Source organism: Triturus cristatus, chromosome 1_1 (assembly GCF_964204655.1).
Source record: "Triturus cristatus chromosome 1_1, aTriCri1.1, whole genome shotgun sequence".
Classification (NCBI taxonomy): Eukaryota; Metazoa; Chordata; class Amphibia; order Caudata; family Salamandridae; genus Triturus; species Triturus cristatus.
Genome location: NC_140579.1, coordinates 125,091,234 through 125,104,632, shown reverse-complemented (window position 1 = coordinate 125,104,632; position 13,399 = coordinate 125,091,234). Strand labels below are relative to the sequence as shown.

At 49.7% G+C, this 13,399-nt stretch overlaps 1 protein-coding gene across 1 annotated transcript in view; it reads left to right on the top strand.

The window, feature by feature from the left end:
* The first annotated feature begins 8,229 nt into the window (after positions 1-8,229).
* Positions 8,230-13,399, top strand: part of LOC146869751 (E3 ubiquitin-protein ligase TRIM39-like) — a 91,566-nt gene continuing 86,396 nt past the window's right edge. The window contains exon 1 of the mRNA XM_085614168.1: positions 8,230-8,650. Coding sequence (XP_085470294.1) covers positions 8,237-8,650 — 414 coding nt within the window. The 5' untranslated portion in view covers positions 8,230-8,236. The remainder of the gene's footprint in view (positions 8,651-13,399) is intronic.

Below are 13,399 nucleotides of genomic sequence, written 5' to 3'. Positions count from 1 at the left end.
TTGCAGTTCGAAAAACTCAGCTGCATATGTTTCTTATTGTTCAAAGTCACAAATTTAGAATCCATCGTCTTGGGGCACAGCTATCACACCTAAAGTGCCCTACCAATGTGTTAGTCCCAGCATACCTCTTAAGTCTTTTTTAGGTTGCGTGTGGCGCACTGCTTTCACAAAATGTTGGCAAAGATTCCTTTCTTTGCTTAAAGCAAACAAGGGCCTAGGGATATGTCAGTGGCTCATCATCCTCCAGTTCCGCACTATGATTCGCTTGATTTTATTAGCTTTGGGATTGTATGTTAATACGCATGTGAGTGGATTTTGTTCCGGTTATGCTTAGGGGTCAACAACTCCTCTCTCTGTGTGAACCACGCCCGTTTAAGTGCTGATCTTACCAATTCCTTTGGATAGCCTCTCTCCCCTATTTTGTTCAACAGAATTTCTGCATTACTAAAATAATCTACCTTGTTGGTGCAATTGGCCCATCGCTCCCTGGCCCGAGACCTGTTCCAGGGACGGCGCCCCGCCCGATTATCGCCAGACTTTTAAATTACAGGGACAGAGATTCCATTTTGCGAATGGCAAGAGAAAAAGGCAAGATCGAGTACCAGGGGACCATACTTGCATTTTTGCCGGACTTTACTGTCGCTGTGCAGGCAGCGCGAAGGGAATTTGGCACAGTAAAGAAAATGCTGCAATCTGAACAGATCCCGTATGCCATGCTGTACCCAGCTCGCCTTCGGATAGGCCAAGATGGTGACGGTAAAATCTTCACTAGCTCAAAGGCTGCGCTGGATCACGTGAAAAAACTCAAACGTCGATGACGAGACACCTCTAATGAACCCGATGACGACGATGAGTAGTTCAATCAGAACTGCCCAGCCACGAGATGTGACTGGCACTAAAATGTGGACATAAGTTTGGAAGGATGCTAGTACTGTGGACTTATTCTGCTGTAGCGCTGTGATGCTAGATAGTAATGTGATTCTGACACGAGTTAGATGCCTACGTATATACAAACATTTCTATGTTGCCAATGCAAGTATAGTAGATCTGATCAGCCACCTCTCGCATCCGTGAGAGGCTAGTAGCCCTCTGGCGTTCCCCTTATGGGAGTACCCAACCAGATTCAATCGTTTTTCACTGTTTGGGGGGAATGTTTGCACTGATGCGGGATGGCTTTAGCAAGTTGGGGTTGCTGAAGTGGGAGGGGGGTTGGAGGGGCGGGAAGGGAATAGGGAATTTGATGTTAAGTAAGAGCATAGCAAAAGCAATACTGCAGCACACTCTGTTAATGGGACCTTATCACGTAATTGATGGCATGAAACACCGCAGATATGGGTAGTGATATGAAATTTCTGACCTGGAATGTCCGGGATTAAATACCCTGAAGAAAATGCACTCAGTTCTGGAATATCTGGATTGGTGCGAGGTTCAAGTTGCCTTCCTGCAGGAAACCCACCTCACTACAGTCTCTGAGAAAAACGTAGGCGCACGCTGGGCTGGGGTGAGAGTTGCTGCGTCATACTCGTCCTATTCTAGGGGTGTATTGACACTTGTTAAGAAGGGTGTGCCATTCACTCTGCTAAAATCAGAAACAGATGAGCAGGGCAGGGTAGTGATCATCCTTGGCAAGTTGGGAGGGGCACAGGTGCTGTGGGTAAACATTCATGGCCCTGACATAGATGACCCGGCTTTCTTTGCAGACGTCTGGCGTCGCATTTCTGTGTATCCTCAGGTGGAGATAATATGGGGGGGGGGGGGGGATTAATCTTTGTTTGGATGCATCAATGGATAGATCGATGAGTGCAGGAACCAGAGGCAAGATAGCCTCGGATACGTTGCTGGGGTTGATGGAGGCTGGGGATATCCGTGTGGAGATTGCATCATCCTGGGACACGTGAAAGCACCTTCAGATCCTCTGTACATGGGACGTGGTCCAGATTGGACTTCTGGCTAATGACAGAGCTGGCGTGCACGTGGACAGTACACGTTCGACATCTGGCTAGGACGCTGTCTTATCACTCCCCAGTTACATTAGAGATGCAGGTCCCAGATTGCGCTGGGCCACCTTTTCAGTGGAGACTGCAGCAAGCTTCCCTGGCAGACCCGGTTTTTAAGGTCACTATTGGAACGGCGATTAGCAATTACTTCCGTGTAAATGACGGATCCGTTGACAGTGCGGGGATGTTATGGGAGGTGTTTAAAGTAACAATACGTGGAGAGTGCATAAGTGCACAGGCAGGTGTGCTTAGGGATTTGTGGCGTAGAATTAGCTGGCGTCTGAGATCTCAGCTTTGGAGAGAGCGTGTGAGCAGCGACCAGAACCTGATTTACTAGCTAAATTACGAGAGCTCGTGACTGAGCACAACCAGACAGCAGATCAGGAGCAGGCACAGAGGTCTAGCAGAAGTATAGTACAGCGAGGTATTACGGGGAAGGCCCAGTAGGTCGCTTGCCCAGAAGATAGCCATACCACGAGGCCAGGAAAACATCAGTGAAATGCTAGATAGGGAAGGTGAGGCGCAATATACAACTGCAGGGATAAGCACCGTGGTGCGGGATGTTTACGAGACGCTAAACAGAGACAGCATACAGGTGCCCGAAGCAGACATATGTACATACCTGAATGATATAGCGCTGGGGTGGCTGTCTGAAGGCCAGCGGGTATATCTGACGCAACCATTTGACGAAGAGGATGTCAAAGTTGCCATAATGTCCCTCCCCACTTGTAAGTCAGCGGGTATAGACGGGCTTCCGAGTGAGTTCTACAAGGCATACGTGGAGGAGCGGGTGCCTTGGCTCTTGGATGTTTTTGTGGAGGCATATGAGACAGATAAACTGCCCCCCACTCTTACGGAAGCACTTATCGTCATGCTTCTGAAAACCCGATAAGGTGGCTAACAAGTGTGAATTATATAGGCCGCTTTCCCATATCAATATTGACACTAAGATTTTAGCAAAAACGATTACCACGAGGCTACAACCTCTTGTACCCAAGCTGATCCTCCCGGATCAGTCAGGGTTTGTGCCACAGAGATCAACGACACATAACTTGCGAACCATTTTTGCTACGCTGCATTATTTTGAGCCGGATTTCCAGGCCGTGGCTGTGCTGCTTGACGTACCAAAAGCATTTGATTCTGTGAGGTGGGAGTATATGTTTACTGTTTTGCTTAGGATGGGTATTCCCCCCTTCTTTCTTAAATGGGTTAAATTACTATATACTGAACCGGTAGCCCGGGTGAGAGTGAATGGTTGGGTCTCAAATGCCTTCCCTATAAAGAAAGGAACGAGGGAGGTCTGCCCCCTGTCGCCGATGCTTTTTTCACTGGTGTTAGAGCCTCTAGCCTGCAAGATTTGGCAAAAACATGCTCATGCAGCACTGCGATTTCGACAGCGAACTCTCTGGGTTTCACTGTATGCGGACGACATGATGCTATATGTCCCTGATCCAGCTGAATATCTCCCGGCCTTATTTAGGGAGTATGTTAAATTTGAGAGGTACTCCGGCTTAGGGATAAACTGGGAAAAGTCCACAGTCTTTCCGTTGACTGCTGGCACAAAGGAGGTAGAGCTGGATTTTCCACTGGCATGGTCCACTGACCCGGTCAAGTACTTAGGGATATGGCTGCATAGGGATCAGGATGTGGTAATCTCCATGAACTATGGCCGTGTCATCACCCAAATTACTGATCAATCGACACGCTGGGCTAAGTTGCATCTCTCGCTGGCTGATAGGATTGCAGTAACTAAAATGACTATCTTACCCAAACTTCTTTACTTGTTTGTGACTATCACGATACGGCTCAACCTTGCTTTGTTTAACACGCTTCAGTCGGCTCTACTTACCTTGGTATGGGGAGGCAAGAAACCTAGGTGCAGCTGAGACTTACTCACGCAGCCTTTTGACAGGGGGGGGGCTTAGAAGTGCATGATATGCGCTTATATTACCTCTGTACTCAGGTGCAATTCGTGCATTATTGGTACCACCCACAGCGGTTCCATTCGCATGTAGCGATTGAAGCGGACGCCGTGCATCCGGTCCCTCTGGTGGTGGCGGCGTTGTTGGGTGGTGGGGCCCACGCCAGGAGATTAACTCTGTAAAATGCACTGCCTGGGCCTGGAAGACACTGGCGAAGCGGGCGCACTTGGAATATATATATGCCCCGGCACTGCGATTGCTACACACCCAGACATCACTGCCACCCACGAACCGGCGGCTGTGTGGACACTGCAGGCGGCAAGCAATTGGGGGATTTATATCGCTTCTCGACCTACAAGCAGGGAGTGAGCGTGGTATTATGCTGGGATTTACATATGTGAGGGTGCGACAGGCGATCAGATCTATATTCCCTGACTTTCCGGCAGAGCCAAAACCGTTGACAGCGCTGCGGGTGGTGCTGGAAGGAGAAGATAGCAAGGGTTTGATTACTAAGCTGTATAATGCGTCTATGAGGGAGATCGAAGTAAGTGAGCCCCCTTCCTTAGTCAAGTGGAACGCAGTGTTGGGTTCCAGTATGACGCTGGAGCAGTGGAAGTTCTGTTGTGAGTTGACAGGCAGACTGACTGCGAACTGCAATCTCCGAATCATACATTTTACATTTCTGCATCAAATATATTATCCGCCGACTCAATTGCGGAGGTTTGGCTTGTGGGAGTCTGCGTGCTGTATCAGATGTGGGCAAGATGATGCGGACTTCCTGCATCTTGCATGGAGCTGTAACAAAATCCATGCATTTTGGAAGCAAGTGGCAAAAATACTCACTGAGGTGGTGCTGGAGAATGTGGTGTGTGCTCCGGATGTATGCTTGCTGGGACTGGGTAAGACCTTTGAGCCATGTAAAAGGCGCCTTGTGGCTGTCTCGACTCTATTTGCCAAGCAGGCAGTGGTGCAGTGTTGGGGCGCTAAAACTATCCCTACCGTGCAAAAGTGGATCCAGGGCTATAATCTATTGCTGGGAACAGCTGGGAGTGTACGCGGAGGAATTGCCTGATGCCTTACAGACAGCAGATTTTTGGGCTCCACTGACAGTGTACCGGCTTGGAAGGCCTGATTTACAGCGGGTGTAATACATACCATAGTGAGAGTGGGAATTTAAAGATTAGAATTGTGACTGCGGATATATGGTGTCAAGGGTGTGCTATGCGGGTAGATATATAGGGCCTCATTTATGAGGCCTTGCGTCACTTTTACGCCGCCAGTGCGTCACTTTTAGTGACGCATCAGCAGTGTAAAAAATACGCCATGTTGCGTCATATTTACAAAGTGACGCATCTAGGTAGATGCGTCACTTTGTAAACCCCTGCGCCACATTATACCTGTGCCAGGTATAATGTATGCTGGGGGGGCGTTCCCATGTAAGAAAGGGTCGTAGAAGTGACGCAGTGGAATCTATGAAATTTCACTGCGCCACTTCTAGGACGCAAATGCGTCAATATCTTACGCCTGCCTCATAGCAGGCGTAAGACTGACGCATGCACATTTAACATGGGACTTGACCATGTGTAATGACCCATTGCTGGAGTTGCGTCACTTTTGTGACACACTCCAGCAATGCGTCATTTTTGCGCCTACGGATACGTCAGTATTTCTGACGTATCTGTAACTCCTTGCGCCATGATGCGTCACACTGTAAATATAACGCATCATTGGTGTCGCAAGGAGGGCGCAATGAAAAGTGACGCATCACTGTTTTCTCGCAGCGATGCGGCACTTTTCATAAATGAGGCCCATGATATTTTTCATGTATTACATTTTGTGGGGGGGGGGGGGGGGGGACTAGTTCAGTTGGATGTTATATTCCCAAAGTAATGAAGCATTGAGCCTGTATGTAAACGACGTTGTCCACTATTGCTTGGGTCCAGTGGAACTTGTATATCATTGTGTACTTTGCTTATGAATAAAAACAAATAAAAAAACAATTTTAAGTACATACTTAGCAATTTAAGGGAGAAAGCAGATAGACTGGGGTCCTGAATAGCAGGTCCTAGTCAGACTAGTCCAAAAACTGTGAGACATCAGCAAAAAGTGGGGGTAACCATAAGAGGCAGCTGCTACTTTCCTACATTATGTTTCTTCGGGTTCTCTCCTCTGGAGTGGGCGCAGTAGTTTTCTCTCTGAGGTGAGAGTGGCATGATAATTTGTTCGGGTCACATGTGTATGGCCGGCTTTACTGCTGGTGGCGCCCAGTGCGACAATGTTTGTTGGCGCTCCTGATGACTGCCTCCGCCATGGATTACTTTAACAGTGGCCCCTCAAGTCTCCATAACCGCTCTGTCGCATTTAATTCATTTTATAGCGACTCCACCACTCATACCAGTGAATTGTGTCAGAGCACTTTACATCATACACAGAGACATTTAATCATAGGTGTGTAAATCAGTGTATAGGAAATGTAACATAAGACAGAGGACTACAAGGTGTAGGAGTCACATGTCATCCATACTGGTAGGGAAGACAGTTTAAGAGTGCTTGGTCTGGAGGAGCACAAACTAAGGGGCTTATTTACAAGCCCCTTGCGCTGCCGGTACGTCACTTTTTCCCATATTAAAAGTGACGCACCGGCGGCGCAAGGAGCTTGTAAATAAGCCCCTAAGAATGTAAAATGTAACACCATGGTTGGGGGTTCTCTCTAATAATCAGAATTGATTTCTATCCAAATGAACCCCCTTTCCCAACTGCAAGCGACAAAAGGATCTCTCAGACAAAAGCAGTAACCCACTGTCCTATTTACATTATATGCACTTTGTGATCTGCATGGTACACTTTCTTTGCAGCAGGCACATTAACCTTCTGTGCTACCTTAAGTTATGATGAGTCAAAACTTCCACTACACAAACCTCCCAACTCTCTGTAGGAAGAACATTAATCACCAGAGTTATCTTGCTATTTTTATTGTTGCCGGAAATGTCTGGAGGCCACGAATGCGGCAGCGGGTACTTTTAAACCCGTAATATACTTCAAACACGAGGCCCCCACCCGAGGTCAGCGCCCGGTGCGGCCGCACCACGCTAGAACCGGCCCTGCACATGAGATCCTTTGCTGGTGGGGGCTGGGTACCATCACCGAGACTAGAGTGGGCACACGCACCCTGCGAGGCACAGGGGTTAAGGATACCAGCGGAGCCCCTAAGTCCCTACCTAGCCCTGATAACTGTGTCAAAATGTCACACTACTTACAGCTCTCTCACACCACTCACAGATAAGCAGGCAGACATTACTGACAGCGCTCTCACACTACTCTAATCCTGAACTGAGAAGTAACCCCATGACCCCTCAGCCTGCCCTGGCTGTTTAGATACCAGTGGATTGCATTCTGGGACTCGTAGTGTAGCTGTCACCATTGAATCCCACAGCGCAATATAGAGTTTAATATAAGCCAAGACGGTAAAATGTCATGTCACAAATGACAGTCAGTAGTCGGGCTGGATGCAGCCTTCATGATGGGGGCGCTCACAGCAAACATTCAGACGCTCCCGGCGCACAGGCAGACACTCCTTGCTCTGCTGCACTCACTCCCACCTCATGATGCCTCAGTCTTCTGTTAAATTAGTTGTGTTCATAGCGCCAAGATGCCCTCTTGGGTGAGCGGTGTATTGTCATAAATGCGTTGAACTCCCTTACACTCACAGTACAGACCCCGATACTCTCAGAGGACACCCCCAGTACAGGCTCAGACATTCTAGGGTCACCTGCAGCCACCCACTGGCGCGGCTCAAACTGATGCCTCCTCCAACCACCCCCGCCAAATGCGAAGAGGCCACCGAGCCTCACATATGATATCTGACAGACATTCGTCAGCCTTGGGCTGAGTGGGGCCCCCTGAGGGTTTGGAAAACTCCTAAAGGGTTGCACCCTGCACCGCAGGAGCTGTAGGTGCCTGGATTACACACCTGAAGGCACCCCCAGTACAATTCGTATATTCCTTGGTAAACTACTGGCACCCCCAGCTCAGATGCAAACAGTATGAGGCCATATATTGATACTCCCAGCTCCGCTGCAGACACGCCTTGCTCTGGTGCACACAGTCACTTCCAGGTTAGATGAAGGCACGCGATCGCAGCTCAACCACAGACAGTCCCTTCTCTGCTGCAGACAATCCCAGGGCAGTTCTGTGCAGGTGCAGCAGCAGTGAAGGTGGGCGGGGTGTAAGGAAGGAGGGGCAGACACTCCCACTCCACAAGCTGCGAGAAACAAAACTTAATTTCAACACTTCCTCTCGGGACGGGCAGGAAGGAACATGGCTGCAGCAGCCCAGCTCCAGAGCCTGAAGGAGGAGGCCACGTGCTCCATATGTCTGGAATATTTCACTGACCCAGTGGCTGCGGACTGTGGACATGCCTTCTGTTTGTCTTGTATCACTCGGTGCTGGGAGGGGCTGCAGACAGGCTTCCCCTGTCCTCAGTGCCGAGAAATATCTCAAAGTAAAACACTCCGGCCCAACAGGCAGATGGCGAACGTGGTGGAAATCCTTAAGCAGCACCAGGTACCGAGCGCGACCCCCCAGGAGGCGAATCTGTGCCCAGAACACGAAGAGAAACTGAAACTGTTCTGCGAAGATGACCAGAAGCCCATCTGTGTGGTCTGCAGCATGTCACGTGATCACAAGCAGCACAGGGTGCTCCCCATTCGAGAAGCTGCCCAGGAGCACAAGGTATGTGTGCTACAGAGCTGGGTCAGGGGTGGAACCAGGCTACACGGTACTCCCATTCAAGAGGCTGCCCAGGAGTACAAGGTACGTGTGCTACAGAGCTGGGCCAGGGGTGGAACTAGGCTACGCGGTACTCCCATTCAAGAGGCTGCCCAGGAGTACAAGGTATGTGTGCTACAGAGCTGGTTCAGGGGTGGAAGTAGGGTACACGGTACTCCCATTCGAGAGGCTGCCCAGGAGTACAAGGTACGTGTGCTACAGAGCTGGGTCAGGGGTGGAACCAGGCTACACGGTACTCCCATTCGAGAGGCTGCCCAGGAGTACAAGGTATGTGTGCTACAGAGCAGGGTCAGGGGTGGAAGTAGGGTACACGGTACTCCCATTCAAGAGGCTGCCCAGGAGTACAAGGTATGTGTGCTACAGAGCTGGTTCAGGGGTGGAACCAGGCTACACGGTACTCCCATTCAAGAGGCTGCCCAGGAGTACAAGGTATGTGTGCTACAGAGCAGGGTCAGGGGTGGAAGTAGGGTACACGGTATTCCCATTCGAGAGGCTGCCCAGGAGTACAAGGTATGTGTGCTACAGAGCAGGGTCAGGGGTGGAAGTAGGGTACACGGTACTCCCATTCAAGAGGCTGCCCAGGAGTACAAGGTATGTGTGCTACAGAGCTGGGTCAGGGGTGGAACTAGGCTACACGGTACTCCCATTCGAGAGGCTGCCCAGGAGTACAAGGTACGTGTGCTACAGAGCTGGGTCAGGGGTGGAACCAGGCTACACGGTACTCCCATTCAAGAGGCTGCCCAGGAGTACAAGGTATGTGTGCTACAGAGCAGGGTCAGGGGTGGAAGTAGGGTACACGGTACTCCCATTCAAGAGGCTGCCCAGGAGTACAAGGTATGTGTGCTACAGAGCTGGGTCAGGGGTGGAACTAGGCTACACGGTACTCCCATTCGAGAGGCTGCCCAGGAGTACAAGGTACGTGTGCTACAGAGCTGGGTCAGGGGTGGAACCAGGCTACACGGTACTCCCATTCAAGAGGCTGCCCAGGAGTACAAGGTATGTGTGCTACAGAGCAGGGTCAGGGGTGGAAGTAGGGTACACGGTATTCCCATTCGAGAGGCTGCCCAGGAGTACAAGGTATGTGTGCTACAGAGCTGGGTCAGGGGTGGAAGTAGGGTACACGGTATTCCCATTCGAGAGGCTGCCCAGGAGTACAAGGTACGTGTGCTACAGAGCAGGGTCAGGGGTGGAAGTAGGGTACACGGTATTCCCATTCGAGAGGCTGCCCAGGAGTACAAGGTATGTGTGCTACCGAGCTGGGTCAGGGGTGGAACTAGCTGGGCGCCCTCCTATGAACGCTTGCATGTTATGAATTGGTTGAATAGTGATGGCTGCAAACGCGGCTTGCTACACAGTGCTAGAGACTGTAATTTCTGAGGCCCTGTGGACAACTCTAGGATGGGGATATCCCGAGCATCAACAAGTTCTTCTAGGAGACTATTCTGCGCTCCTTCAGAATAGATCACATCCTCCTTATATCTCACCCATGCAAAGCTTAGGGGTGTCTGTGTGTAATATTGTAGTGCAAAGCAGAAAATCACGGAGGAATAGAGGGGGAGCCAACCCTATGCACATGAGAAGTGAAATAATGTACCTAGCTCCTCAGCAATGCTGTAGTCTAAATTATTCCAGCCCAAAGGGCGTAAGAGCCATATATAAATATCAGGAGCGTGTGCGCACTCCAAGGGCCAACCTGTTGTTGCAGCCGGGAAGGCGTAAAAGAAAAAAATGCTCCGGCTAACGTACGAGGCACTATGAGCATCGGAGCAAAACAGGGGACGCGTGCGATGTGCGTAGCTCAAACGTCCAAATATATCTATATGTAGCCCAATTGGGTTGCGCACCTCGGAGCGTGACCAGCTCCATCCCGCACTCGGCAACTAGGGAAAGACTTTGGCGGTTAAGCGCGATGTTGCGCAGTGAACATAAAATATTTCTGACATCTATCAGAGAAAGTACCTTGTCTAAAAATGTTACTTCATAAACAATATTAATGAACAATTAACCTTTGGAATCAGAGACAGATACCTCAACCACTACATCACAGTGACTCGTTAGGAACGCTGTTGGCAATAGCGCGGAATCCCCGCTCTCGAGGGAGCGTCTTGATTTTGTGCCCAGCCGGGCAAATCTGTGTAATGCCACTGCGGATCTCTGCTTCCGCAGGAGCCTTATTATGCTGTGCCCGGGCAAACTATGTAGCGCCACCACGCATTAAGAAGGAGGATATTAGTTTGCACCTCAGGTGGGACTCAAATCCACAAGCAGTGGCTTAGAAGGCCTGTGCCTTATCCACTAGGCCACTGAGGAACACATCTACAATGCATTGGAGTTTGGGATCGCGCCTGTGCACACAAATTGCTAATTAAGAAATCCGTAGCCCAATCTTACTAGACAGTAACCCAAGGGCAATGCACATGAAAAACGTGGAATAAGCAGGCTCTGGGCACGTCTGGCCAATGAGGGGAGCCTCAGCGCGATATAATTGCCCAAAGAACGCTACCGCAGGAAGCGCGGTACCAGGACTCCAAGCGGAGTGTGAATGAAGTTGGCCAAGCGGGCCGCGATGTCCATTTTCATCCCGACATAGGCGGGAAACCAAAGAAACTTTCCTTAAGTCCAAACACTGCCCGGACAGCGGAGATCGCTGGCTCCCAGCGGGAGTCTTGCCCTGAAAGAGCACGTGGGCTAAATGCTGAGTACGGCTCGCTGCAGTAAAACTTTTAATATATAGTATAAGTAGTGTGAGCTTGCCTCCTGGAACCAGGTCTGATTCGAACCTGCATCCTTTATACGTACAAAATGCCGCGTGAAACACCTTGTGTTATGCTGCCTGTGATGAACAGACAAAGTAAGCGAAAAACAAAGCGCGAGTAGCACATTTAAGTAATAAAATGGCGTCGCGTGCCGCTTAAAATGTAATCGATCTATCTGCGTAGAAGGCAGCGCCGTACTCTGAGGCCAGCAGGGAGTGAAGCGAAGCCCGATCAGGCCGCAAGTGTTAACAAAAATGTCCTGCTCCGAGCGGGAGCGCACCAGATTAAGCCGCTCTCAGAGGGAGCCCCTCAAGACGCCCGCAGGCTGATAGCGCCAGCGAGCGCTAAGGCGGGAAAACATATGGCAACAGCGCAACCTGACAGGAAGACTAAATTGCGCACAGCACAAAATCGCGCACATACTCAAACACAATTATTCAACCTAGCGCGATATAAGCGCAAACATAATTGCAACATGTCAAAGGCCATTTAACAGTCAAATGAGACATAAATCACAATATAATGTTCTGAGCACTTAACTTCCTGCGTGAGCAGCAAAGAAAGAGGAGCAGAAACAGGATACGGTGGCTCTTATTGGGCTGTACAGGATGTGATGTATGGACGAGCATCATGGGAAATGTAGTTTTATTTGCTTACAAAACGATTTCATTGGCTGCTGTGAGTAGCAAATAAAAGAAAGAGAAGCATAATCCGAAGCCTCCGGTCCTGTAATAGAATTTCGATCTCCCCCAGTTGTTTCCTTCTCCTTCCCCCCCCCCCCCCCCACCACCCTGTTTTTTTCCTCTAAAGTACTTCTTCCTTTTTCTTCTTCTGGTCTTCTTGGCCTTTTTTTCACAGCCTATGTATTTGATATTTTCTATGTATTCTTATACACTTTTTTTTTTTTAATGTACGATCTTGGTCTATCTCTTAGTTACTCACTTTTTTTCTCTGTGTCCTTGTTTTGCTGATATATATACTTTTACTCTGCAGTATTTACAATGAGCAGTCTTTGTATTGTTTCATGGGATGTTAAAGGTCTTTGTAATTTTATAAAAAAACAAAGTGTTGACTCCTTTATCTAAGCTGCGATGTCACATTGCTTTATTGCAGGAAACTCACCTTGTTAAAAATATATGCATTCCTTACAAATGCATTGAGTGGGTAAAGTATTCTGTTCCCTGCTATCAATCATAAGAAAGGCGTTATGGTCCTAGTTCATGAATCTTAACCCTGGATGAGGGAACATCACCCGAGAAAACCAAGACCACCTGCCCTGGAGCCTGGAGGACCAGCGCCTGGCTGCTCGCCAAAACCACTGTGCCCTGTGAGAAAGAGAAGAGCTTTGCAAGGAGCAAGGTCCAGGGAGAAGCCCTATCATGACGACTCCCTGTGCGAGGTGTGAGGAATCCGCTCTTGCACCGATCGGACCGTAACCTGTGTGTGGAATTGTTTCGGCGACCCCTGTGTGCAAGGAGGTACCTTTGGGGACTGAGCTGAGGAGCGAGGGTTGTGTGCCTGACCCAGTGGGTTGTGGCCCGTGTGCCAGAGAGGTGGCCACCATGAACTTCAAAGCTAGGTCAGTGTGAACGGATTTGTGAGACCCTGTATGCAAGGTGGGTCTGCCTTAGATGCTGAGGCCAAGTGTTCGGGCCCTTGCACAGGACCAAGAAACTGCTCCTGTGACCACATACTGCGAACTGCACCGAAGGAAGCCGGAGTACCAAGGAACATTACGGGAGCCCTGTCAGAGCAAGGAGATCAACCTTACCCCCGCAAAGGGAAGTGTTCCTTACCGTGCAATCATCAGAGTGGGAACAACCTCGATAGCTAGAACCAGCCTGTAGCATGGCTCAGAGGAAAGAGCCTGTGCCTGCCGGGTGCTGCCTCTTGTGACCGCGTGCAGCCCGACTTAGGCGCTCCAGCGCAGGTCTTT